We start from the raw sequence: 27,511 nt of genomic DNA, 5'->3' as shown, positions 1-27,511 counted from the left end.
AGCTCCAAGGGTGACTCCTGCCAGGGTGAACGGCGGGGGCGGAGGACACTCAGAGCTGGTCATCACTTGGGAGGTAAGGTTTGTCTTTGAGATACGAAAATTTGTGGCCTGCTCACGTCACTCCAGCCTCCTGGGTCGTGTCCTTCCTCTTCAGCCCGTTCCTGAGGAGCTCCAGAGCGGCTCGGGTTTCGGTTACGTGGTGGCTTTCCGCCCTCTGGGGGCACAAGGTTGGATGCAGGCCGCCGTCACCTCCCCGGAGGCATCGAGATACGTTTTCAAGAACGAAAGCATCCCCCCGTTCTCCCCGTACCAGGTCAAAGTGGGGGTTTACAACAACAGAGGAGAAGGCCCTTTCAGCCCTGTGACTACCATTCACTCCGCTGAGGAAGGTCGGTCACATTTCCAGTACAACACAAACTGATTGTTGGTTGAGCGGGACTGACGGCGATGGCGATGGCGATGGCGATGGCGATGGCTACGCCAGCGCTGCACCAGGGCGGAGCTAAGCACTAATCTAGCTGAAGCAAAAGCTGCAATGAGTCTCCTGTTTGTCCATGCTGAACACTGAAAGCTACAGTGGGAGACTTTTAGTTTCGGTTTTGTTTTTAAAGACGTCCGGGACTGTGGAATTTAAGCTTCCGTTTCAGCTTCTCCTGCTTTTGTTTTGTTTTTTGGTTTTTTTTCATGCAAAAATGCTTTTAACATCGTCGGCATGCAATTTAGAGCGGCATTTAGCGAGCAAGGTGACTTGTACTGCATTAATTCTGTAATGTATGTTTTAAGCAAAGCGTGAAGGAGACAAGTTACATGACAGCCACCTGTTTATCAAGTGTAGCTGCTGCGAGGGGGTCAAAATGCTATAAATTCTAGTTAAAATGCATGTCTTTCTGACTCTGTGTGTGTGTGTGTGTGTGTGTGTGTGTGTGTGTGCGTGTGTGTGGCGTTCAGAGCCCAGCAGAGCTCCAGGGAGGCTGAGAGCGAGGAGTGTTTCCGCGTCCGAGGTGGAGGTCACCTGGAAGCCGCTAGCCTGGAGCAACAGACGCATCCTGGGCTACGAGGTCAGCCAGACTCCATCCTGAACCATCCGATCGTACAAAGAAAGCAGACGACGATCCGGTTTCTTGCACAGCTCCTTATTCAGTCAGACCGGGTTGTGGTGTTGCTGATGTTGATAGATATTATATTATATAAATGATTATTATTATTATTGGGGTTGTAGCTGCAGTACTGGAGCGAGAGGCAGAAGCCAGACACCGCCAGTGTCATCAGGACGGTGGGGAATAAAACTTCAGTGCTCATCAGGGACCTGGAGGGCCGGTGCACCTATTACGTGTCCCTGCGGGCCTATAACAGCGCTGGAGTGGGTCCACAGAGCAACACAGTCAATGTCACAACCAAAAAACCACGTAAGCTCTTTTTAATTATGCTGCCGCAAATGACTGTTTCTTTGTGTGTGATGGGTTGGCCCGGCTGGAGGAACGCCGCCCCTGAAGTACTTCACTATTAGAGTGAAGGCAATATTCCCTCCACAACAAACCATGTGGAGGTTACCTGTTTGATAGATGTAATGGATAATTACTACTAATAATCAATTCCAACGGATTTGACAAATGTTACACATATCTTGAGATCTGGGAAACAGCTGTAAACAACTCCAAATGTACCGCTGTATGTTTTCTGCTCATTATCCTTTTTATTATCTGTATTTAAAAAACATTTTTTCCAAAGTCAGTTTGCAGGAGCAGACATTTAATGATTTATTATGCTGAAACAGCAATATTCCAAGGTATTTAGGTTACATTTGGGTTTATTTTAGACACATTATCTTCGGTTCTGGACTGAGCTGTGCGAACAGCAACATCCACATTCTTGCCTCTGAAATACAGGCGGTCAGACTGTTGCCTCTCTTCAGGTGTGGCTGGATGTGATGAACGTCTATCTTTGGATAAATACATACAATAATACCTGCAAAACATGGACAGGTTCCCAGTTTCTCACCTCTGATGTGGAAAGACGTTGATGTTGTTATACACTTGTTACACACTTATACATCCCCCCGACCCTCAGTGAGATCCAAACATGCTGTTCTCACGCCTCCACATCTAATCCCCCCGCCACTTTTTTGCTCTCAGCTACAGGATCTCAAAAAGTTTGTTCTTGATGTTGCTGTTTATTGAGCGGCTTGCTGGTTGCTCCCCTTTCTTCGCAGCGCCCAGTCAAGCACCGGGCAAAATCATGTGGAACACGTCCAACTCCAAGGTGATCCTGAGATGGGACCAGGTGCACGCTCTGGAGAACGAGTCAGAGGTCACAGGATACAAGGTAGAAACGGGGCGAAACGTGGAAGATGAGGAAACAGTCTATTTTAATATAGATTTTGCCAGGAAGGCCTATTTGTGTCTGTTGTAGTGGCATTGTAGCATTAGATCTTTGAAGGTATAACCTTTTGTAACCTAACCACCCACTACCCCCCTTTCTTTATACCAGTATGCATTCAGCTTTACACAAAACTCCACAACCTTATGGTTTGTAGCTCAAGGGGGAGTCACACAGCTGAGATAAAGATCTAGATAGGCAGCAGCAACATCAAGAATCCTCCCGTATCTCTGCTCCACCCTGGGTCAGTCCTTGTTAGAGTTTGTGCTAAAGCTCACACCGCCGCCCTTTTTCCACCCCCCGCAGGTGATGTACAGCCAGGACAAACACAGCCGGCCCAGTGTGGTGGAGACCAACAGCACCTCTCTGGAGCTGTCGCTGCCGGTCAACCAGGACTACGTCATCCAGATCAAGCCCTTCAGCGAGGGAGGGGAGGGCAGGAGCAGCCGCCAGATCACCATCCCCAAGATAGCAGGTGGGTTGTGGCGGCAGGGGTTATGATCTGTCAACATCCAAACTTTTTAAAGCATATGTAGAGTTATGATTCCAGTCCTTCTCTGCACCTCATTTCTTCTATCTAAGGCCATTTCTAAACTCTACTGCTGTAGGTTTTATTGATTATTGTTGAGGTTGATTATTAATGGGACACTCTAGAAATACGTGTAAATATAAAGTCCAAGCTGCTGCTTTAAGATAAACCACTATCTTCTCATATTTCCATCAAATGCTAATTTAAAGTGGAGGTTTTTTTCCCTCATTGAAGTTATTGTGTTTAACTGCCTTGGCAGTGAAGTAGAGTCTCTTATCTAAAGACTGAAAATGACTGCATATCTCATCAAACAAAGAAATGGGAAGGAATACGCAAATAATATGTGCAGGGTTTTGTTTTTGAATATTTCTGTTTTTATACATCCTTCAATGCTATGCCCACTCTGGTTTTAAACCAGCTGGCAGGCAGGGTGGCAGTGCCATCTAGCGGCACTGTTCGGTATTTACGCCACACGATTTCTTTTATGGCATATATGATCACAGATGTAGAAGAATAATACATTATTAAGCTGATGGACTTGTCTGGATTTCAGGTGCCGTGCCATTGGGAGCGGCCCAGGGGACCTGTACTTACTCTCTGGTTATCCTGGCGGCGTCCCTCTTCACAGCCATGTTATGACAAACATCTGCAGGAGCTCGCCGCCCGCCAACGGGAGAAACGGCAGGTCAGAGACGACCACGTGATGTCCACTTCCTGCCCTGGCTTAGTATCTCCGCTCTTCTATAAAGATCCGTCCTGCCTTTCAAACAGATTCGCTGAGAGGACCCGGCTCTTCCACGGGCTGTTGTTTTGGAATAATAAGAAGCGTCCGCAGTCTCTTTGATGGTTTTCCTCCGTTTCCTCTCCTGTACTTGGGGGACCAGTGCTTCTAACCTCTGAGGACCGTGGGCAGAGATATGTGTATGCTTCTCTTCTCTGCAGGGCTGCTGTACAGACCTCTGGACCTTTCTCAGATGATGTTTTTATGGAGGTTTTTTACCTGGTTGTGGAGGAGACTGAAGCCCGTACCCGCTCATGTGTGTGTGGGTGAATTTATCTGCTAAACCTACATTTAAAAAAGGAAGAAAACAAGAAAAAAAAAGTCAAATAAATTTTGGACCGTTTTTAACGCCACCTGGATTGGACTCATGCTTCCGCATCGGCCCACGGTGCATCTCAGACTGTAACCAAAGGTACGGAGCGGAACCGCCTGTTGTATCATTGTGAGAAGACGCAGCGTGCGCACGCCTCGTGCGAATCCCATCGTCGGCAGCCAGCCTGTGTTGAGTAATAGATGTCTTAGCTTCCTCCTTCATCCAAAAGAAGACTCTTCACTCAGCGTCGCCGAGCGCTGGGCGGACGGAATCCTCAGGTCCCAAACGAGCCTTAAGTCTTAGGAGTCTTATCAGTGATGTTCCAGAGATGATTTATTTATTTTCCTCATTGTGTTTCTGGCTCTTCACGCTGCTCCATCAGTAATTAGCTGTATACTATGAGATTTCTCTTGTTCTCCCTGAACTGTCATGGCTCCTGCGCGAGCAGTGAAGGTGGTGGACCTTCAGAGGCTCTACCGACTGGTCCGTGTACGTTGTTTAGGATTTCAGACTGGATCAACTCGCTTTTAATAAACATGGTGACTTCTTATTTCCACGTCTTCCTCTGATGAGCTCGTAAGCTTTATCACCTCATGACTAGGAGGCACTTTTAATCCTTTGGGATTTTTTTTTATGTCAGATCTGGGCACTAAAGTAGTGAAATTACAGGCCAGGAGATGCTCATATTTTATTATTCTACTAAAAAAATCCCATCATGCATCTGGGATCTGGTTAAAGGTATATGAAATGATGCATCGGAGCTTATTCATTTAAGATCGAGAACATGCACATGCAATTTTTTCAACTGCATAAAAAGGGTCAAACATGAGGAAAAATAGATGACGAGGGACATGGAGATTAAAAGGCTTCAGGGAAAGATGCAGGGAGGAATGGAGAGGGTTCAACACAAGGGGGCATTGGGAGGTGCACTGGGGGAGACTGATGCAGAGACTGATGGGAAAGAGCAGAACAATCCAAAGTGACCTCCAGGAGTGACCATCTAGGAAGGAACCAAAACTCTCCTCTTTTTCTCTCTGTTTTCTTTTTATTTGTTTTAAGGAAATGCAAGTACAATGTACAACGAAGTCACAGCACCAAGCAATGGAGAGCAGGAGAGTTGAAGCTGCTGAGGAGGAGGAGGAGGAGAGAGCTGTACAGAGAGGTGGTCTTCGAGTCAGACCTCTGAACCACAGTCAAGTGTTTGTGGTTACTCAGTCTGGTGTTAGTGTGCAGAGTTCCATCAACAGGGTAGAGTGGTGCTGTGAGTCTGACTTTAGGCTTCTGAGAGGTTGGGGGTGGGGTGGGGTGGGGGGTGTCAATCTGACCAGGATTCAGCTCAGTTCTGTAAGTACACGGCACCCTCTAGCGGACATTAACGCTCATTGCAACCACAGGAACTACGCATCTCCACAAGTCACCGGACTGCACCAAACGCACAGCACCATTATGCATGGCTGCACGAGTTTCCCTCCCAAACTTGCAGTTTGACACCCACATTCATGACTAATCACGTTATTCTTGAACCCAAACATGACGATCGATGCTCACACTACGAAAAATGTCAACGGGGATGCAATAATCTAAATGCAGTTTGTGAATTTGGGCAATCCCGGGGGCCCAAATATGGAACGTTGCTTTGAAGAAAGGTAATCTTTGACGCAACCCATCTTTCTTGGCACTTAACTGGGATGAAAGTTCACTTTTTTTCCCCATAAAAAGTGATGTCATAGAAAATAAGACTCGTACGTGTGCAATTTTAACCGCTACCTTAACCAACACACTTCAGGACAGCATCTAACATTCAAATACCAAATCACACACAATCTAACATGTTCAGATATGTAGCATTTATCTTTTTTTCCTTTTTTTTTTAAATCATCTGGCACTGTACTGAACTTGGTAGAGAACCTGCAGTCTATGATTCACAAGGAGAATGAGTCAGCCTCACATTAAATAAGGAAATAAATACATAAATAATCCAAATAAATACTAAAATCAAATGAATACAGCCAACTAGACCTACACCTGCTACTGTTTATGGGGGCATTCTAATGAAAACACATCATATGCTTCATATTTTCCACTTTGGAGCCAGAATTTGTTTCTTTTTCTGACATTCTCATTAATCAATCGGTGTCCTGCCAAAATGCGACCAACCATGCAAACGTTCCTTTAGCTGATAAATCTCTGAAGCCTCTGAAGTTTGAAGTTTCTACCTCCGTTTTGTTTGGAAACCTGGAAGGGAGAAGCGAGCCGACTGAAGCGACAGGAGGAACCAAAATAATACAGCAGGTTTCTGATATGTTGGAGTGTCTGAAGCCCAGACGCACAAATTCTGTCATGACGTCACAACTCATCTATCCTTGCATACAGGAAGAGGGCACACACACACACACACACACACACACACACACACACTGTAAAGTACTCCTGACAGCAGTAAAACCTTTGAGACAGAGAGAGAGGGAAGTACTGTGATTTGGTTTGGTTCCAAAAACTGAAAGGATTCCTCTCTCTTCTCACCGAACGCTGCCACGTTCTACAGAACTGGAAGATACGCGTATGGATTTATGATCAAACTCTGGCAGGTGGATTCATTCCCAACGTGCGTCTTATTGGCGTCGGTTTGATCTTTGAGGCGTGAGGAGTTTGAATACTGAGGCACTCGGAGGTTTGCAGGGGCTCAGAGGTGTAATCGCTGTCATTGCTCCACGTGTTTGGGTTTCTGGTGGCGCCGAGCCAACTGAAGATGAGACGTGTCTTCCAAACTGTCAGGGACGGAAATCTAAATAAAGGAAAACTCTTGGCTGTGTTTTGTGAACAAGGGCACGGTAAAAGCTCCACAGGCTGTTCATCAGAAAGTGGCGATTTCATTAACTGGGGACGATGACGCTTCTTGTCCAAAGGGGGGCGCTCGCGTGTCAGGAAATCAGGACTGCGGGTGAGGAAGCAGAGAAAAGCTTTGGTCAAAGGCTGAAAACTTTACTGAATCGTTCGGAGCGACGAAGGCGCCATACCTCTGACGCACCGTGGCGATCCTCGGTGGATTCCGTTTCCCTGACAACAATCGCCTTGGTCACCTGCATGTCGGGATGCTGCTGCTTCGCTTCCTGTATTGCAATAGCCAGAGCCTGATGGAGAGCGAAGATGGACAGTCAGAATATACCTCTAAGCGTGCAGGTGGCGTACGCCCGTACCTGCTCCTGGTCCACGTCGTCGTCCCCTGTGATTATGATCCTCTTCTCGATCCGCGTCTCTGAGTAACCTCCCTTCACCGTCTGCAACACAAACACACGTTTCCTTCAACCAGTGGGACTCAGGAAGCGAGCCAGATGTAGCTCCGCCCTCTCCTCTACCTTGGTAACGTGCGTGGTTGCCGATGTGACGTTTTCAGCAACGAGGATGGGCGAACCCGCCGACTCTCTGCTTAAACTGCTGACGTGAACCTGACAGGAAAAGACTTGGTATTCGAGAAAGACTTGGTATTCGAGAAAGACTTGGTATTCGAGGAGAGAGGGGGGGGGTCTGAGTTGCAACCCTATTTGTACTCACGGGGGAGACGGTCTGTCTGGTAGAGTAGGAAACCTCACTCATAGCCGTGATGCCATGATCCTGAAACAGAAGCCCCCCCCACACCCAGTGTGACCAACGCGCCTCTTCTGTGTCCGTGTGATGAGCGGACCTACCGGATCCGTGAACTCCACGATAGTGGTGGTGACCTCCGACCCGTTGGCCTGCGTCTCCGTCCTCACGTCCGTCTTCCTGACCGCCGGCGTTGGCATGACGTCGCTGGCCTCCCTGCTCAGCGGCGCGTAGGCGGCGATGCGGCCGGTCTCGCGGTCTACGGAGGACGACACCGGCACCGACCTCTTTGGTTTCTTTGGTACTGCCGGCTGGAAAAAAGATCAAAAAAGATCAAACGGTTGAAACCTGAACCTCCTTTCGCCTTTCCTGCAATTCAAAGTACGGACAACCAGTAAGTCTCAGTGGCCCAGCATAACATCCCAGTTTAGCCAAGAAATGTGTAAACATCTGCTGAGGATCTCCTGGGAGCATTTTAAGAGCTTTAAGTGTTTTACAGCTCATCAATAACGTTTGATATGCATCACTTAGCCTGATGTGTGTGAATGAAATGAGCTCAGTGCAGCAACAACCTTCGGCTGGTTTTTACTGAAATGATAAATAATCACTGATTAGGACTCATAAAGTGTGATGATGTCACCATAGCAATCATTGTGATCGTCATCGTTTACACCCCCCCCCCCCCTCCTGTAGATAAATTCACTGCATATCTTTTTTTCCCATCATAGTAACAGTAAACAGCGGAACACGCCAGGGGTGTGATCGCCACCCAGAAACCTTCATCAGCTGCCCTCCTGCCATCATCCGTGATAAAACTCAGCCATTATTCCAGACGGATGCAGCCTCAGTTGCTGTTGTTTGTGGAAAATCATTTGCCGCCGATCTTTTATATCCCGAGATGAAAGAGAATAGTTTCTTCATGTGTATTTTTAGGGGACCAAAAATAGTCGCTCCCGTTTTCCTGAATAACTCTAATGACAGGAGCGGAGACCGTACCTGTCCTTCGGGACGTTTGACCTCCGTTCGGACCTCTTCTGCGCCGGCGTGCTTGGCCGGAGGGCTCCTGCTGGCTCCTCTGGCGGCGGGCGCCGTTGTCAGAGGGGGAGGGACTTCAGGTGGTCCCTGCGGCTGGAGGAAGTCGATGCTGAAGCACAGGCCCCCGTCGGGGGAGAGATTCCTGTCCCCCAGCTCCGACATGCCCCTGGAGAACTCCTCCATGCCCGTCTGCAGGTCGGTGAGGACGGTGAAGTCCACCTCGGCCTCCAGGCTGGACGTGGAGCTGACGGTGATGCTGGAGCACTTCCGCTCGATGCCCAGGTGGGCTTCCTTCAGGTACAGCATGTCGTGGTCCTGATCGTCCTCCGAGACGGAGCCCAGGCGTTTTTCCCATGGTTCCTTCTGTGGAGGGAAACATTTAGCGCTTAATTTGTTTCGCTAAATGAGCTTTTAGCAAAGACAGAGGCTAAAAGGAGGCAAAGGGTTCAACGTAACGACTCACTGAGGCGTCACTGAGCGGCTCTTCGTGAATGGCTGGCGTGGGCGGCGTCTCCTACAGAGAGGAAACAACATTCTGGCGTCACTACAAGACGTTACAGATGACAGCTGAGCTCTTCTTGCCGCTGCTGCCACATGCTGCTGCGGCATCGCACACGACTGAAATGAAGAGTTATTAAACACATTATAGCAGTAATCTAATTAACTTGTGTTATTAGGAGCGCTTCACCTCTTCACCTGCCGTTAATACCAGCGCTCGTATCAGACACATGCACCTCCAGCTAGCTTCGTAGGTTAACCTCGCTGAATGGTTGTGACTGTAATGGTGATGTCGTGCACTGAAACCTCCCTTTCAGGAAGCAGGGATTCATATTCGTCAATGCACCATATGAATTCCGGAGCCTTGAGGAGCGTTTGGCAGCTCTGCAGCCTGTCATTACGTCTGATCGCCTTTGTTTGTTTTCTGCTGCAGAGGTGTCAAGCAGGGCGCGCGGCTCCGGCGCTCTTTTCAGCCATTTAGGGAAGCGCCGACGTTTGGTTGGTGGTTTCAAAGGAAAATGGTGGGAAACGGGCAGCAGCGTTTATCCCATGAGGGAGCTGGGAGGAGGTCGGATGTTAACGTGGCAGGTTAGGTGGGATAAAACGGGATGTCTGAGGCTTTGTGATCTGGCCAATGACCAAGCGGATGTCAAGTGCTGCTGACAGGAAGGACGGAAAGCAAAAAGCTCTCCGGGCCAATGATGCAATGCGGAGGAAGGTGAACTTTTGCTTTCTCGTACGCAGCCGCATGAGTTCAGGGGTGCACGTGCGATCGGCTTTCAGATGATGTCGCCCGAAGCTCATGCAGTGTTTTGACAATGGTTGGCTTTCCCCATGATGGACAAACGGGGCTTTACCGCTCGCTTCCTCTTGGACGTCTCCTGACCGGCCGGCCGGTGGTGGATGTGGCTGTTGTCCATGTTGGTGTGACGGTCGAGAGACCAGTGCGTTTTCAGTGGGAGGCTCCTGGGAGGGGCCGTCGGGACTTTGGAGCAGCAGAAGAGAACGTCTTTAAAATCGGAGCCGTAGAAGGTCTCACCTCCTCTCTGGCTCGGACTTTGTCCCACTGGACCCCTGAAATGCTGCTCTTCACAGTCTTGATCCTCCCTTCCTGCCTGCCATGATCCGTCTTTCAATTGGGTCACGTTCACTTCGGGGACTCCTCTATCAGACCAGATCTGGGCGGGACTCACATCTTTATTCAGAGACTTCTTGGATCTCTGAGGCTTGAGAGGAACTATTTTGGTGACCTCAGATTGCAAGTTCCCTGTTTTGTTGTCGTTTTCTGGCTCTAGAGGGAACGGCTTGTTTGTTTTCCAAATCTCGAAATCCCTCTTGCTGCTGGCAGTTTCAGTCCCACTTCCCCGAGGGAGAGAATCCACAAACAGCGGGGCATCAAAGGTCCGGGAAGGAATATTCTGCTCGTGTTGACGATGTCTAACATCGCTGTCGACAAACACAGAGCTCTGTTTGCCGGGCGAGGGGCTGTATCCATTCTCGTGAACAGCGTTCCAGTCGAAGGCCTCGGTTGCGAGTGGAAGTTTTAGATTTATTTCCTGCATGGCTGACGTTGCACGCACTGTTTTTATAACGTTAGCCGGCGTTTGGTGATTTTTCCCGTTGGCTTGGGTCCAGGACGCCACAGAGAGCACGTCTTTACCCTCAGAGCCACGTTTTCCCGATTCAGAGCAAGTGTGTGGTGGGCTTTCAAAAGCATCCCGCGTGTCATTCGATCTGGCATCAGCGGCCGCCTATGTTGACATAGAGTAGACAATTGTGTTAGCGGAGCTACGAGACTGCTCGTCCGTTATTTATCGTAGAATCCGAGGGAAAACTACAAACGAAGCGCAGTCTTTTTCCTGTTTCCCTGCTTTTTTTCCCTAATAAAAGCGAGATTTTGAAGGTTTCGTGAGATCGAGCGATAAGGTGCGAGATAAAAAACACGATAGATGAAACAGGCGTCACAAGAATGATCAACTAAATATTGGATTCAATGTGTTAAACAATGATTTGCCAAATATCACGAATTTAATCTTACTGTTCCAACGTTTTTAGAAAAATGTTCAATCAAAGTAAAATATTTTTTTTTATTCATTCTGACATGAAACAGGCGTCCCTGAAGCTGAAATCGCACCAGTTTAATTAAGCTGTCAAATAAAACCATAAAATAGCAACAGATATATTAGGTTATCGGTTTTAACTTTATTTCTGCTTTCTTCTCCCACAAATCTAGGAAAAAAACCCAAATAAATAATTTTAAGTCATAGTCAGTGCTTCCATATTTTTCTGAAAACTAATAAATAATAACAACCTGTCAAGTTAGATTTTTAACTGTAATTAAAACCATTACATTTTCTGGCATATGTATTAGCATTAGCATGCTAATCCTTCTGTTTTTGTTTGATTTCACAGCCACATTTTTCACAGATAGCTAATTTGGAGCTCACTCTGGGAGCAGATGGTGCTCTTACTGGTTTTCTTTCGGGGGTTCCTCCAGGAGGGGTAGCTGAGGAGGGGCGCTTCTCCCTCGGGGCCTTCTTGCTATTGGGTTGCTTCAGTGCCCTCTTCAGCTCATTGATGCTGGCCTGATGCTTCTGCAGAACATCTTCTGGCTTGTCCAAGAACTGCTGCTCACACAGTGAGAAGAAGACACTCAGACCAGCAGCAGTTACAAAAAGATACTGGGAATAGTGTTTACGACAAACGAACAAAGGTCTCTATAAGTCTAAACGTAAGGAACAGCAGAGAAGAAGACACAGTCAAGCATGAGGACCACACACAGCACATGCAGGCAGTACCTCCTGTTTGGGCCGAAGGGCGACGGCATCCTGGATGAGATGGCATTGGGGGGGGTGAGGGAAGCGGAGGAGGCGGGGAAGGGGAGAGGAAGGGGGTGGGTTTGGCGTGCAGAGACAGAGGGAAAGTGCTGCGGGTGAGTCAAAACTGTAGGCGGCCAGAGGGACAGACAGACAGAGAATCGGTCGATTCAATCAAGGCTTTTCACTGAGTCGAAGACGGGGACAATCTGACAATTAACGCGGACGTTTATTGAGCAGGAAAAACAGCGTGGAGGGGGGGATTATCCTCAGTCTTCTTTGTCCAATAATTTGACCACATTCCAATGGCACACATCAAACCCTTCACAGCTAAAGATTTCCTGCAGGGCTAAAAATCAGAGCTACACACTCAGCACATTCACATGCACAGCTTACACATGCTGTGCTCAATATTGGACTTTGGCATCGGAATCTGTTCCTCGGCCCTGTTTACGTGCAACGTTGAAAAAAAAAAGTCCTCCTCCTCAACACTAGGTGGCGATAAGCGTCTTTTCGGCAGGTTAAAATGGCCCCTTTTCTGGTTGACACATAAACAACTGGAATCAGGTGGCAGACCAGATGAGAAGAGGAACTCTATATGCTGACGCCGGCTTTCTTGAGGGTTGTGAGGTGTTCATTGTGTAGTTTAATTCTGATTAAGGCGTATACATGCGATGGAAAAACAATCTCCAATCGCATTAACAGAGTATCTTCATCAGATACGGAGAGCACCAATATCACTCGCACTAAAGCACCTACATGCGCAATCATTTGTTTTTTGAGCTCGGCCCGTAGGGGGCGGGGCTAAGAAGTGGAGGGTTCTTGGTTCAAGTCTCAGTTGTGGGACTTCAGAGAAGTGTCATTGTGCAAGGTGCTGAACCCCTAACGGGTCACACAGGGCGCTGCAATGAGCTAGCGTTGCTTCCAGGGGTGTATCCACCTTCGCCCGTATGTCTGCTGGGCTGGGCCCCAGCACATCACCTCGCACGCGACCCCAAATTGGTCAAAAAAAAGGAGAGAACACAATTTGATTATGTCTTTTGTTCACAATCGAACAAAAGACATATGTTTGTAAAAATAATCAAACCGAAACTGGTTGACACGTTCAGAATTTTAGCAGCTTCTTTAACGGCTACTAGTGAAATTTAGTGGCTTTGATGCCCAAATCTATTTAAACTTAAATATCAAACCGCATGCAAGTTTTTAGTCAATTTCCTGTATGATTTTCTTGTTTAATTAAAGAAGAATTACTAAAAAACAGCAACACTGCAGACCCGGCGACGGCACCACTGGGGACCCCCAACAGTTCACTGAATCGTGAAGCGCGCCGTCTGCTTCAAAGCAAACAACCCCCTCTCGTGTTTGGCCGCGACGCTGTTTGAGATGCAGCCCGCGTGTCGACGATTACATAAAAATCTGCAAATGCTGCTTTATCTCACGTGCTTAGGAGGATTAGGCTAATACGCTGTTAAAGACAGTCAACGATCTGAAGCTCCAGTCAGGAAGCGCTGCTGGATTACTCCCAGTGGAACGCTGGACAGCGTGACTTGAAAAGGCGCTCATGTTCCCCCTCTGAGGGTGTGTTTGTGTACAGATGGACGGGGAAAACGTCCGCAAACCCAGACAGACGGCGAAGGTGAAAATACCTCCAACTTTGAGTCTACGGGAGAGCCCGCGTCCTCGCCCTGCGAGAGGAGAGGGGACGAGGACGACAGAGAGGTCAGAGAGAAAAGAGCTGACGTTAGTAAAGAGTGTTAGATTTACAGAACAGTCACAGCCCGGGTGGAGGTTAAAAAAACGTCTGATGCTGAGACTGTAGCAGGATTCTTATGAAATGTTAAGAGGAGCGGACTTAATCTGGGATAAGACTGGAGAGAAGCAGCAGAGAGGGAGGAAAGAAGCAAAGTTATTACCACGAGAGAGAGAGATGAGGTCTGACGCTTCGATAATGAGGCAACTCTCTAATTCTGCTCCAGAAAATTATGGGTTTTGCTTTTTAAATAATCCGATCCAGTTGGGTTTTCATGGCCTGGCTCCAGGGTGCTTTGGTGCAGGGACCTACCTTGACCTCCAAAGTCTTGGTGGGCGGCGAAATGTCCCTTTGATCCTGCTCTTCGGCTTGGTGATGCTCCAGCTCCTGATCGATGGACTGATCCGGGTCCTGGTAATGTTCGTGATCCAGGTCCAGGCTGCCCTCCTGGTCCAGGTCTTCTCTGGACATGAACTGCGTGCGGCTGCTGGAGCTCCGCTGGGACAGCTGGTCCATGCTGTCGGCCAGGGTCAGGGCTGGGGTCCGGGGTGAGGTCAAAGGGGGAGTTAGAAATCTGGGTGGTGCTGATTGACTGCGATCAGCGACGTGAACGAGGGCCCGGGCTTTTACCTCCGTCGGTGCTCCGGGGCAGCATGTGCCTCTTGCTCACGGACCGTTCAAACTGCGGCGCGGGTCTATCGATCAGAGTGCTGGCCTGTCTGGTCTGGGCTTGGGTCCGCCCGCTGTAGCGGAACTTGGAGCCAATCACCAGGAAACCTTTGGGAGGGGGCTCCGGGGAAACCAACCTACAGGAAGTTTTCATTTACCACCACAAATACTCACAACATAACTTTTACTGCCCCCTAATGCCCCCCAAAAGAACTGTGAGGCAGGTATTATTAATATTAGTAGTAGTAGCAGTAGTAGAAAGAGTATCATTACTATCACCTCCACAGGGTTAGGGGTTAGGAACTAGTAGAAGCAACCCAGACAACAAACTAGTGGTGGTTCTGGGGGTGCAAAGGGGTAAAAAAAACCAACCGTGGGTCTGTGCGAGTCCGGGCCTACCTGAAGAAGGTGTGGTGCTCAATGCAGACCTTCCACAGTCGCTTCGAGGCCCGGTGGTTGGGCAGCTTGAAGCCAATGGTGCTCTCAAACTGTTCGTACTTATCGGCAGTGGGATGAGGTGGTGCAGGAGGAGTTGAGGAGGTAGGAAAAACAAAAGGATAGTGAAGGGAGTGCAGGGAAAGGTGGAGGTATGGTGGAAGGGGTGGGGGCGGGGTCATCCACAGCGATACAAAATAAACATCCTATGTTCAGTTTCCTGGTGGAGCAAACATGTATGTGTGTATCCTAGCACCACATCAGGCAGAGTCTCTAACCGCTACAGATGAACCTCTGCAGATCACATGTTCGGTTAGCATGTACAGAAAATAAGCACCGTGGAATCGATAGGCTGTTAGCGCGAGGACAGGCCTTCAAACATTAAAACCGTAGGCACACAGGAGACTAAGACCATTTTCACAAAGCAATCCAAGTTCAGAATAAATAGTGATGCCAGCAGTGCTAGAGACAGAATGCTAATGATGTTAGCGTTACTATGTTGATGCAAAGAATCCAGCGAAAACAGTAACGAGCTCGGAGAGGCTTCAACATTAAGATTCTTGATGAAAGAGCAACTCCTCCTGACTGGCTAATCCGTTTCAAATCTCTCCAGAGCACGAGAGAAGGATGAGAAGAATAAATCGTGACATATCATCCTCAAATTCATCTGGCGGGGATATAAAAAGCTCTCCTTCAAGTGTCAAATGGTTTGAGGAGTGCTTTCATCAAACTGGGAGATATCGTAAGTTTTTTCTGGGAGTTAAATTAGGTTGTTTTTTTTTTAGCAGCGGTAAACTTTGTCAGGTGCTGGTGAGGCAAGCGTGCGTGCAAGAATGGAGAGACGTAAACAGAAAGGGGCATGAAATCACCTGATCTAGGTTTGGGTTTACCTCGCCGGGGCGGATCTTAATGTAGAAGTTGCTTCTCTTGTAGGAGATCTTGAGGATTTTTGGCCAAGCGAATCGATTGATCCTGAGGCGGTCTCTGTAGATGAGCAGCCCGTTAGCGCTAACGCCGAGCATGATGTCGATCCCTTCTGAATCCTGGACAAAGAGACCACATTCAAGGTCTGGACCAAGTACGAGATAAGGTTCTGCCTCCGTACCTTAGCGTGATGCAGATCCACCCCGTACATGGAGAGTTTCTTGGCATTTTCTAGGAAGCTCAGATCCGCCTCTGCTGGACTCATTCCCCTGTGAGATCAACGCGTCATCAGGTCGGTGCCGCTGTTCCAAACCTCTGCTGCTCCTCACCTGTAGTTACGGTGCAGCTCCATCACTCTCTCCTCCAGCTCGCGGGTCTGGTTGGGCGCGAAGTGGAAGTCGTTGACGTAGTCGGGGCCGTGTTCTTCAGGCTCGTAGTCGCCGAGCTCAGCCTGAACGGTGTAGGAGCCCAAAAGGGCGTGGGTGACAAAAGAACAAGGAAGACGCCCAGACAGGATGTCATCCCTCAGCTGCAGGCACAGGTAGTACCTGTAAACCAGGAAATGACCACTTTCATAGTCAACAGAGAAACTGTTTTTCAGTTCCTGGACATGAACGTTAGACGTTAGACCCACAGGGACATAAATCAATCATAAAAGAAGAGTGCTAACCTGCTAGCAAACCCAAAATAACTCTCACAGTTAGCTTACAAAGGATACATAGCACAACCTCGAGGTTATATCAGATTTGATGTGGAGTACACTTGCAGCTTATGGGCAGGGCTCACCTGGTGATGTCTTCGATGAGTACTGATGGGTCTGGAGGGTAGAACTTCACCGAAAAACCGAAGATCCAGGAGCCGGCTGAAGGCAAGTCACCAACAGGGAGGTTTTAGAACAGATGTTTTTCCTGTGCGAATTGTTGCAAGGCGTGCGTGTGTCTTTTATTCTTACCACGAATTTGCTTTTTAATCTCTTTGGAAGGATCCAACCAGTTCTGAAAGGGAAAAATAAACATGAAAAATTATCTTCAAATTTAAAACCTACTGTCCCTGTCTGTGTTTTAGGTTCCTGATGTTGAAATCCTGTTAGATGGCCGACAGAATAAGGAGATTTAGGCTGTATTATTGAGGCTAGTGTTGGGTTCTGGGAGCTTGGTTACGGTTTTCTTCCTGCAGGGGGCGTGGTGGAGCTTTTCCCCTGCTGCAGCTGGAGCCGCAGGCTATCAGTAATCTAGTCCCCTATTTAAAGGTTGTACTCCTGTTTCCAGGGTTGGAATGTTTTGTCCCTTCTGTGAAACCCCGACTCTTTGTGATTTTGCCTTTTGTGATTTTGACTATTGTGATTGGACTATCGTGGTGAGTTTGGACTGTTTGCTGGATTACCTCCAATAAAAGAGTTTTTCGGACACCACCCTCCACTGTGTGCTGCCTGCTTTCGGGTCCTGGTACAACTGCTCCTAACAGCTGGAAGAGCCAGCTGATTCGGGGTGCCTCTGTTTAATGTCACTGGAGTTTCACAGCGCATCGTGCACATTTTGGACGGCTTTTAAAAGGTCACCCAGTTTAATCAGCCTTTAAAAGGTTAAATACTATACGCACTACTCTCACCAGAAGTGATTTCATATGGATTAAAAGGGCAACAGGGAAGAGACGGCAGCAGGATAAAGGCTGTTTTGTTTGTGAGGTAATTGGCATTTCATGAATGTAAAGAATCGTTATGGCAACTGGGACAGGTCACAGCGCCCCCTGCTGGTCAGATACTGAACTTAAACGTGCACGTTATATTTTATCCAACACCCAACTCTGGTCCCAGAGTTGAAGCGCTTTGAAAAGACTCCAGCCGGTAGTTTTAGTGGTTCCATCGATGGTTTTGTGATGCTGCTGGTTCCAGCACTAGTTTTGGCTTTACCAGTATCTCACAACTCTGAATCTTCTCATCCAGGTTCTTCAAATGTCTGCCTCTGACACTTTGGCACTTTCTAGGAGCTGAATGACGTCTTGGATCAGCAGAACCATGCTCTCCTCTCCACCAGCCTCTCCTTTGACACCATCCTGAAGTTGCCATGTAACCTGGCTTGGTTGCTAGGCTGTGAGGTTGCTTCAACAGCTCTGTCAGTGGAGGAGGTCGGGCAAGGTCATCTGACCATCTTCTCAGGTCCAGGAAGATTCATATCTGAGGTTCCCGGACAGTTCACTGACGATGTCACAGGGAGGCTCCAGCCCCTCCTTTGTTCAGTCCTCTGTTTTAGAGGTGAGATCATTGTGTGCAAATTTATTTCCCTGCTCTCTCAGAGAACCTCATCTAACAACCGTTGCTATGGGTATACAAGTCAGACCTTTTTTTTTTTTTTGAAGAGTTTTATCTGATTTTTTTATGTTTGGCGCATAGCTCTGTCGCACATTTATGCCTACCGAGGCTAGAATGATTGAATTTGTGTTGTGTATTTATGGCAGAAAATATTGAATATTTCCATTTTTGGCCATTTGACTTCATGAATTTATCAAAAACGCAAGTTTAATAGAAACTCACCAGTAGCATTTAGGGCCGTCCTAACGGTACCATGCTGCATTTAAAATTGGATTTAAAACAGTGCAGATTGTCGATGTACCCTTATGATTTGGTCCTGTTCCAGATCTACACTGAGTGTTTGTGTGTTTGTGTGTGTCTGACCTTGGAGTTGTCCGTGTCCTGGAAAGTCAGGCCAAAGTAGTCTCTCTCCAGCAGGTTCAGATGGCCACACACCATGTCCAGGAGGGTCTGGCCTTTGGCAAATTTCTGTTACACACACACACACACACACACACACACACACACACACACACACACACACACACACACACTTTAAGTGCCTTTAGGAGTGGTGTTCTCCAGGAAATCAGAGCCACAACAGATTATTCTTATTGCAGCAGATTGTTGCCCCTTTTGTCCATCTTTTCTCTTGATGATAACTGCGTAGCTGATGTCCAGACGAGGTTACAACTCTTTTATTTGTCCACCAAATCAAACATGCCGCACTGGTATATAATTATGTGGCCTGACGGACAGCTGGACAAAGAAGTCTGAGAAAAATCAGGGACGTCAAGGAGGTCCATGCTGTCGTCCTCTGTGCCGCTGATGAGGAGCAGCTCTCTACCGTTCCCTTCCACATCAGTGGTGTTTAAAGGCCACACCCATTTTCCATCAAGGCCCTCAATGAGGACTCTGTGGGTTGCAGGGCTGGCCTTGGCAAATGCCACACACACACACACACACTCACACTCACACACACACACACTCACACACACACACACACACACACGCGCACACACACACACACACACGCCAGATTCATCTCCGAAGGAAACCTGGCTCCAATGGTGGAAAACCAACCAAGTGGCTGTTACCATGGAAACCCATCTAATAGGTCCCTTCTGTTAGTGCCTGTGCCCTCTCACTTCCTCTGTCTCTGCCTACCGCGAGGCTGACACAAAGCCGTGTTCACGGCGCTTTGCAGAGACGATGTGCATTAATGAACTGTTAATAACGTCTGAATTCAAACAGTGAGAGGTCAGGCTCAACGTGGCTGCAGGAGCGAGAGCAGCGTGCTGATCAACAGCCGGGGGCTGCTTCTGGCTTTCCCCTTTTTAAGGGGGAGGGCATTTATTTGATTTTCCGGCATCTCAGGTGGTCGCCCACAGCACGAGAACCAATTTGGAGGCTGCTTGATGAGATTTCGCCGTCGCCCCGATCGGCTCCAATCAGGCTCCTGTCACTAGTTCTTCGGCTGATTGTGTTAACAGACATTTGTGTGTCATCTTAGAAATCCATTTAGCTGATCACCTCAGCCATGCAAACACAGAGAGAAGAGGGAGAAATCATGAAGCTGTTCGGGCGGCTCTCTAATCTGTTGGGGCCTCATGGTTCCAGAATCTACTGCAGTCTAGCGTTAATTTACAGTCTTTTAACCTAAATAACTTGGAAAGCAAAGGTCAGGTCAGTAATTGCGAGTCAATATAATTGACAGACTCCTACAATTGATTCAATTTTTCCAGTCTCATAAGGCATATTTATACACCAAATCCGACTCGTGATTTCCTTAGAAATACACCTGCATCCCATGGTCGATAGCGCCTGCTCCTCAAAGATGAAGGTCCTCCTTTTTTCACTGCCTCATGTCGCCCTCAGGTCCGAAGCTTTCTCTGCACTTCAATTCTGGTATAAAGCGGTTGGGGAGGCAAAGGCTCATCTAGGCTATTAAACTGGGAATAAATTCTGCAAAATACACAGTAGGCAAACACATATTATCGCCTCCCGCTCCTCTGCAGAGGGAGCTCAGACCAGGGCCCTGTATCATAAATCTTTCATTTATCTTGTTATCCGCGTGAACACATGAGCTGCAGATTTATGAAGCCGGAGTTTTTCCTCTTCAGAAGTAACCGTCACACTTAATCCTTTATAGTTTCAAACATATAGCTTCTTTTTTGCAATCTTCCTGCTTTTGGCTGCATAGATGTGGTAAACTATGCAGAACTTTCACTGTAAATCCTAATCAATTCACAATCAAGCAGTCTCTGCGTGTCACTGTTTCCTACTTTTCTTTGATTTGTTAGGCATCACTCTATACAGTACATGAAAGACTTGCGTTCCGGTCCGAAGACAAAATCCGGCAGGCGTGTGCAGTTGGATAATGCAAGTCATTTAGCAACAGTGGCGTTACTTGTGTTCTTTCTGCCAGTTTTCCTCCTCAAAACCAGTGCAGAAGCTTGTGAGGCTCCCTGGCGCTTACATGTCAGCGAAGACTGGCATGACACCTCGCACGTGACACCTGTTATTTTGGCCAAAAGATTCTTGATGCTCGATGACACATTTTTAATAAAGCGTTTTCTCAGGTCTTAATCCCAATAGCATTGGCTAACCAGTGGATACATACATCTGCGCTGATAGCACCTAGAATTAAAGGCGCCATTGTGGTTTTGAGGAGTTAAGTCGTTACAGATCCCGTAAACACTCAATCCCCTCCCCAGAGAGGACACATCAGGTTTTTATGACAGAGGCTCCTAAATGCTGCCTGTCTGTACGTCTGAGTTTCATCTTTAAGGACTCAAAAGATGCTCCTGCTCATGCGACTGCCTCTGCTACAGAACAGTACTGTTTATTGTCTTTTTTGAAATGCTCAGGCTATTTGACAACAAGTTTGTGGCGCTAATGCACCTGTAATGTGAAGCACTGGACAGGGAAGTCCACAGTGGCCTCGCGCACAGACGACACCTGATGCAATTTGTATGTTTCATTTTCATCTTGATTCCATCTGTGCCGAGTTTTCATCCATCCATCTTCCATTAACCACCGCTTATTTCAGCAACTTATCCTCCAATCTAGCTCAAGCATATGTTTTTAGATCGTGGGAGGACGCTTGAGGACCTGGGGAAAGAAAAAAACCCACGCAGGCAGAAAGAGTTGAAATCAAACTGCAACTGTGCTAAACATGCTCCAGTGTGCAGGAATCCAGTTCAACCAAATGTGTGTAGCTTTGTAAGAAAAAAAGAGGAGAAAAATGCACGAGGTTTATTACTTCTGCTAATTTGTGAGTACATGTTCATGAAAAGCGGAGCTACCAAGGGTGAGCATACTAACTGACCCCAGGTTTTTGAAGGATTTAGTATGTTGGAGTCAGGGTGTGGCTTTAGCTTTAGTACTGGACAAAAATGCACTGCGAGCGATCAATATCTATAAGGTTGCATCTATATGGGGGCTCAGCGTGGCCCGCTTTGCTTTTACCGTCACGGCCCGCCCGCTCAGTCCACAACACGAATGTAATTAAAGTAATGATTTCACTGCGTCCGTCACTCTGTCACTGCCCGCCTGCAGGTCCACCACAGCCGTCCTCTCCATGGTATCTCCAGCTCCTCCCCCACGCTCTCCGCCTTCTTCTCATCTCCTCTCCAGCCATTCTATTCTCTGTTCCGGTCAAACCTAAGAGGGTCCATCTGTCAGTTGTAAAGATTTCCCGTCAAAGCCCCATACCACTACTGTCACCGTGCAGGTAACATATGTGTGTGCATGCGTGTAACCCAGGAACAAGGACGGACTGCAGGGAGGGGCGGCTGTATGAGTGTGTGCATGCAAGCATGTGGGCGGGAGCATTTCCTTGCTCATTGGTTCCAGGGAGTGAAAAATGCCGGGTCAGGTTGGAGGCAGAAAAGGCATTAAAGGGCTGAATGAGGTCAAATGGATCATTCCAGTCACGCATCACATTCCGTCGGCACCGGCGGCCAGTGGGCTTCCTGCGCCAGGATCTGGACACATTCTAATGATCATGGCAAAAAAAAGGCTCTGGGAATTTACCTTTTTTTCCCCCCTTACACACACAAAATCACACAGCGTAACCACACGTGGATGACTGGGGGGTGATCGTGTTTGCTGCTTGTTCCGTCCAACCCCCACAAGCCTGCGTCTTACTCTGCTGATCTTGCTCTCAAGCAAACGAGGCGATGTCCCTCGGAGATTTGCCGATTCAGCAGCCCTGTGCAACAGCGCTGTTTCTAATATCATGAAAATTCGCATTTTGATGCGGCCTGGTTAAAAAAACATTGCAGTCTATGAAGCAACATGAAAATAAGAAGCCGCGCTCCTGAGCTCCTGAGACGCAACTTCGGCCTTGCCTCCGGTTGGAACAACATCCCTTTAAATCACACTCAAAATAAATGGAACCTCTAGGAAGAGTCATCCGCCACGGCGACTTCGTCTAGATGGTTCGGATCAACCTGGACCACTGCATATTTCAGATACACAACCAAAACCCTTGGACTGTTCCATCCCCGCTTTAGGGTCCGAACAATTTGCCAAATACCACCTAACCCCTCCAAAGCCCATCGGACATGAGATCTGCATCCGCGTCGACCACGGATGGTGTCTTCTCTGCCCGGCGGCATCTGTGGAGTGAAGCGGGCATGAACTTCCTGTCTGGTGCAATCTGCTCGGCACAGACTGGCACAGCTTCCATCAAAACAACAAACGCGGCACGTGAACCCTGTCATGGACTCGGCTGGTGAACGCGATGGCTGCAGATCAGCTCTGGTTGCCATGGAGCAGCCGTGACGTGACAAAGGTGCATCAGGAGGAAATTTGTAGCGAGTGTGGTACAATGTGTTAGCACACCTCAACTGCGGCCTCGTAGTCTGATCCATCCAGCAGACCGACTTTAACGGGGACGGTCTTCGGCCGCTTGTTGGATTTCTGGGGGGATTTGGAGGCTTTGCTGGGGGTCTTCTCAGAGCTATCATCCTCCCCGTGGTCCTCTGGAACCTGGAGACAAAAAAAACATTCATTGAGGCTTAATTTTAGATGATAAATCCTCCAAGTCTACAGTGGCACCATGCAGCTACACTCAAGAGATTTAAATCTCTTATGGTGAAGCTATTAAATACGTGAGGAGGTGGCGAGGAACTACAGGACTGTTGTCAGCGGCGGAGCCGACCTGGTCGGCCTGATTTGTTGGCAGTCAGACAGCTAAGTGCTTGAGCCCTCTGTTAAGTTCTGATTGGCCTCTCAGGGGATGAAGATGAAATGATGATGACCCAGTCGGAGGAAGCAGACACCACCACCGCAATTGTGCTTCCACCACCAGCTTTAGATGTCAACTTCCTTTCATGAAAAGAAGAAACTGAGCATGAAGATAAACATAATGAGGATTTAAATCGATAATGTTGATAATCAATCTTTATTTATATCACGTCTTTTACAATCAGAATTGTTTCAAGGCGCTTTCCAGAATCCCAGGGCCTAACCCCAGACAAGCAACAGTAGCAAGGAAAAACTCCCCTTTAACAGGAAGAAACCTTGAGCAGGACCAGGCTCCTGTAGGGGGACCCTACTGCTGATGGCAGGGAGGACAGAGGACAGAGGTAGAGGTAGAGGTAGAGGTAGAGGAAGAGGGAGAGGGAGAGGGAGAGGGAGAGGGAGAGGAGAGGAGGCTTAATCAGTACCAACTTGTAGGACCGGGGTACATAACCTACACTAAAGAACCATTGATCTGGTCCAGGGTAGAGCTGCCTATCAATGGTAAAACATCCTTCAACAGGTGTGTTGGGATGGGATCTAAAAGATCTTGGATTTCTGAATTAGCGAAGACGTCTCAGAAAAATATATGGGGCTGAAGGAGTTTAAGGGCTCGTTGGAGAACCTGATAAGACCAAGAGCTTTTGCATTGATTACATGATGCAGCCTATTCATCTTTTCTTTTGGACGATATACATACGTAGGGATGTAGGACGTGGAAGCATCAGGTCTTGCCTTGGTAAACACCTGCGGTCTTGGCGTGGCCAATGTGGGAGCTGTTAAATAAGCTTCACGCTGCTGCTGTCCTTCGTTTACTCCCCATTTTTGTTGTACTTTGTCTTCCGCTCATGTTCTGATTTTGCCACTTGTTTGTTCCGCCATTTGCCACTGATTTCATGTCATGTGACACATGTGCAGTTGTTAGACATGAAATTAAGCTCGATTTACTAATTCCATATTTGAGGAAAGAGATATTAGTTCTAAGATGGTTCTGAAACACTCAGATTTGTTCTCTTTAGAGTATTACTGCGGATGTGTCCCATGTAATGGAGACAAAGAGAGGCAGTTAGCTTCCATGCAAGCCGAAAACCCGTTGGGTCAAATGATCTATAGCTGCTGTGGATTCCACAGAGCTCCCACCTGATTGGCTCTCCTGGCATCACCCTCCATCGCGCTCTTCATTTCCCCGGCTGAAGTCTTCTCTGTTGTCATTGAAATGGACTGCAGTCCTGCAACCACAAGCACACAAATTCAGTCAGCATCTAATTTGTTTCGAGAACCAAGGAGGAGCTTCTGCCGCCGCCCGTCCACCCAAGGATCCCTCACAAATCTGACTCATCAGATGGAGCAAAACATTTTCCTGTCTGCGGACGGCACAAATGACATTTTACAGTAATGGAATGTCTGCAGGACAGGGACGCTGGTGACACCACATCAGATTGTTTTGGTACAGAAAGCATCTCCATTGTGGGATTTTTTTAAAAGGATCCCGAGCTGCAGATGCGCGGCCCGTCGCTTCGTCATTTATGCAGAGCTGCTGAATGAGTGTGAGCGAGGCGGCGCGGCCTCCCACAGGAGCACTCTGGCTGACGAGCGCTGCCTTCAGGAAGCTCTTTTCTCACACCAGCAAAAGCGATGGCATAAATCACATCTGCCAAAGAGCCCTGCGGCAGCGCGGAGACGGCAGGGCGCCGGGAGGGGCGCGAGATGACAGCGAGGGAGGGAGCACGTTGGGAACGGGACGCGGAGAGCAGGGAGAGGCATGAGAAATATGAGACTATACAACAGTGATATAATATCCAGGTGGGCTGGACTCTCAGCCAGGTAGAACAGACAAATCTCCTGGGTGGGTTCACGGCCAAAACAGGTTTGAGCTGGAATTTTCAATGAGACATTTCCTTAGTGGTGTCAAAATGCAGCATCAGTTTCCTGAGAATAGCTGGACTGGGTAGGAATGCATTATTGAGGTGTTCCCTTGTAAATTTAATTCAATTCCCTCAAGTCCGCTCTGTTTTTGCAACATTGCCATATTCAGCCTCCCATCACTGGTGTGCTGGAAATGCAAATCTAAAAGCTTAGAAGATGTCTGAGGTTGTGTCTCATGAAAATCATTAAAAAGCCACCAAATAGCGAAGGACAGGATGCTGCCATGGTGGAGAAGGTGAACTGGGCATGTGGGCACTGCCGTCTTGTTCCATCAGAGTCTGAGTGTAGCTCAGAAAAGCTGCAGCGTCTGATTCCACGTGCACACGTCTGCACACCATTTATGGCATTCAGTAATGAATTCCAGTGCACCCGATCTGCCCCAATGAGCTTTTTGCAGGGTTCTACATCAGTGACTGATGCAGTATGTAGTTTTCAGGCATAAAGAACTTGTTGTTTGGTTGATTCCTGCCACCAGGGGCAGACAGTGTAGCGTTTCCCGTCATGCACCGTGTCGTGCTTAAACTTCTACCACTTGACCAGCAGGTGGGGCCAAATCTTACAGCAGCATATTTTCCGCATGTTAAAATTTCTATCTATCATCAAGTTTCACTCCAGATTTTTTTTTCCCTATAACCCACAAAGCTTCATCATATCAAGAAAGTCCTAAGGTTAATGAGAAGTGGGATTAGTGAGGTGGGAACCTGGGAGGTTCTGGTAATAAAAAAAAACATTTTCCAGATAAAACATCATGAGGGAAAAGCCAAATAAAACTGGACTTTATTCTGATAACAGTGGGGAATCTGTGCACCTGCAAAAGTTTCATTAACACTTTGCCCCAAAGACGAAGCCCAAATAAACAAGTTCCCTTCAACCAGCTGCCTTTTAACAAGCAGTGGTTCTGGAAGTGAACGTGTCGCAGCTTTCATGACAGGTCAGCCCGCCTCTGCATAATGAGCCCGATCAAAGAAGAGAACATCCTGCATCTCAGGATGGCTGCAGATGTCGCACCGGGCGCGTCCAGTCGCCACAATTCTGCTGGTTCATTAATTAGCCTGGTTAATAACTATCATCCCTTTATCTCTGCATTTTAACGGTGCTTTTGGAATAACAGAAAGAGGAGTGTCAGTATTTTATGTCCTTATATAGACGCTTTAAACCAAGCAGCCATTTAAGAGCGGTACCTTTTTGATGGGTGGGTCCATACGTGACTCATGTTTATGCAATGCAGCAAAGTCACACTTAGACAAGGACACTGTTGAATTTACATAAAGGCTCGTATGAAGTGGACTTGGAGGGTCAGCCGGTGCAAAACACTGACTGATGATGCATCGCCAACAATCAGCGCTGACCTGCTTCTCTAGAAATAAAGCAGCACATTTCAGGAGAAGACTGAGTACTGGGCAGCATCAGACCAGTAGACCTATGCACAAAACCACTGGGAACACTCACAGGCCATCAGTCATCAAAATTCACCATTAAGATTTACTTGTTTTAGAAGCTGCCATCATGTGTAAATATGCCTCATTGTCTTCCAGTTGCATGGCCTGGACGTGGAAGGTCACAGTTTTGTGGAGAAAAACTAAACCTTTTGTGAACAGCTGACAAACATTATGATATTAAGGTTCCATAAATACCACACTGAGACGTGATGGAGATGCTCAACGTGCTCCTTCTCTGAATGTCAGAGAGTCCAACCAGCTGCTGAACACTCTTTACAATCATCGCTGGCTCGGAAACTTCACACAGCAAACATCAAGTGAGTTCTCTGTGAGGGAAATGGTGCTCGGAACATTGTTTGGAATCAAAGACTTCCAAAAATAGACATTTTATCTGCATGAGGGCTTTAGTTAAATATGTGGTTGCTCTACATTGTTCCAATGAAGTGCAGTAGATGTAATCTTCTATCGGATGGTCATTAAATTAAAAACACAAGTCGTCTCTAGAGTCACAAGATCCGAAACGATGACAATACGCACAAGGTAACGGCAATATTGAGGGTTTGAAAGTCCATCTAGACAAACTAGGAGGAGTCACAGAAGCTCCACAGTCCCTCTGCAAATTTAAGATCTCATGAGGATGATGCGTCGCAGGACTGTTAATGAAACACAAACAAACAGGATAAATCATGAGTGCATTAAAACTGCAAGCTAGTGGAGCAAAGATGAAACTGTGTGTGTGTGTGTGTGTGTGTGTGTGTGTGTGTGTGTGTGTGTGTGTGTGTGCGTGTGTGTGTGATAGGCGAGTAGCAGTGATCAAATCAGAATAAACCAGTGATGAGAGGAACTGTGAGGTGCCTGATTCCACACATCACAGGAGCTGCATCTATTTAGATAAGTACAC

General features: G+C 47.7%; 2 protein-coding genes across 7 annotated transcripts in view; one reads left to right on the top strand and one right to left on the bottom strand.

Moving 5' to 3' along the window:
- The window catches only part of cntn3a.1 (contactin 3a, tandem duplicate 1), a 54,201-nt gene extending 49,652 nt beyond the window's left edge, over positions 1–4,549 (top strand). Inside the window, exons 17-24 of one of the 2 annotated variants that reach the window (XM_029834209.1) lie at positions 3–73; positions 155–389; positions 949–1,058; positions 1,220–1,406; positions 2,210–2,322; positions 2,683–2,851; positions 3,459–3,590; positions 3,677–4,549. In XM_029834209.1, coding sequence (XP_029690069.1) covers positions 3–73; positions 155–389; positions 949–1,058; positions 1,220–1,406; positions 2,210–2,322; positions 2,683–2,851; positions 3,459–3,544 — 971 coding nt within the window. In that variant the 3' untranslated portion in view covers positions 3,545–3,590; positions 3,677–4,549. Of the gene's footprint in view, positions 1–2; positions 74–154; positions 390–948; positions 1,059–1,219; positions 1,407–2,209; positions 2,323–2,682; positions 2,852–3,458 lie in introns of both variants that reach the window. The other variant, XM_029834208.1, reaches the window with a different exon arrangement.
- A 473-nt stretch (positions 4,550–5,022) lies between these two features.
- LOC101079808 (band 4.1-like protein 1) overlaps positions 5,023–27,511 on the bottom strand; it is a 28,741-nt gene continuing 6,252 nt past the window's right edge. Inside the window, exons 2-24 of one of the 5 annotated variants that reach the window (XM_029833113.1) lie at positions 24,386–24,474; positions 22,847–22,993; positions 18,380–18,484; positions 16,661–16,703; positions 16,495–16,570; positions 16,038–16,256; positions 15,890–15,977; positions 15,654–15,827; positions 14,749–14,846; positions 14,311–14,486; positions 13,993–14,216; positions 13,577–13,615; positions 11,913–11,942; positions 11,586–11,741; positions 9,972–10,865; positions 9,080–9,130; positions 8,578–8,979; positions 7,686–7,892; positions 7,552–7,611; positions 7,356–7,445; positions 7,197–7,277; positions 7,017–7,130; positions 5,023–6,934 (exon numbers count right to left, since the gene is read on the bottom strand). In XM_029833113.1, the coding sequence (XP_029688973.1) occupies positions 6,929–6,934; positions 7,017–7,130; positions 7,197–7,277; positions 7,356–7,445; positions 7,552–7,611; positions 7,686–7,892; positions 8,578–8,979; positions 9,080–9,130; positions 9,972–10,865; positions 11,586–11,741; positions 11,913–11,942; positions 13,577–13,615; positions 13,993–14,216; positions 14,311–14,486; positions 14,749–14,846; positions 15,654–15,827; positions 15,890–15,977; positions 16,038–16,256; positions 16,495–16,570; positions 16,661–16,703; positions 18,380–18,484; positions 22,847–22,993; positions 24,386–24,457 (3,552 nt within the window). In that variant the 5' untranslated portion in view covers positions 24,458–24,474 and the 3' untranslated portion in view covers positions 5,023–6,928. The remainder of the gene's footprint in view (positions 6,935–7,016; positions 7,131–7,196; positions 7,278–7,355; positions 7,446–7,551; positions 7,612–7,685; positions 7,893–8,577; positions 8,980–9,079; positions 9,131–9,971; positions 10,866–11,585; positions 11,742–11,912; positions 11,943–13,576; positions 13,616–13,992; positions 14,217–14,310; positions 14,487–14,748; positions 14,847–15,653; positions 15,828–15,889; positions 15,978–16,037; positions 16,257–16,494; positions 16,571–16,660; positions 16,704–18,379; positions 18,485–22,846; positions 22,994–24,385; positions 24,475–27,511) is intronic. The other 4 variants (XM_029833114.1, XM_029833115.1, XM_029833116.1 and 1 more) reach the window with 4 other exon arrangements.

Source organism: Takifugu rubripes, chromosome 3 (genome assembly GCF_901000725.2).
Source record: "Takifugu rubripes chromosome 3, fTakRub1.2, whole genome shotgun sequence".
In the NCBI taxonomy this organism is placed as follows: Eukaryota; Metazoa; Chordata; class Actinopteri; order Tetraodontiformes; family Tetraodontidae; genus Takifugu; species Takifugu rubripes.
The sequence above is the reverse complement of the archived record's forward strand: the minus strand, read 5'-3'. Positions and strand labels throughout refer to the sequence as shown.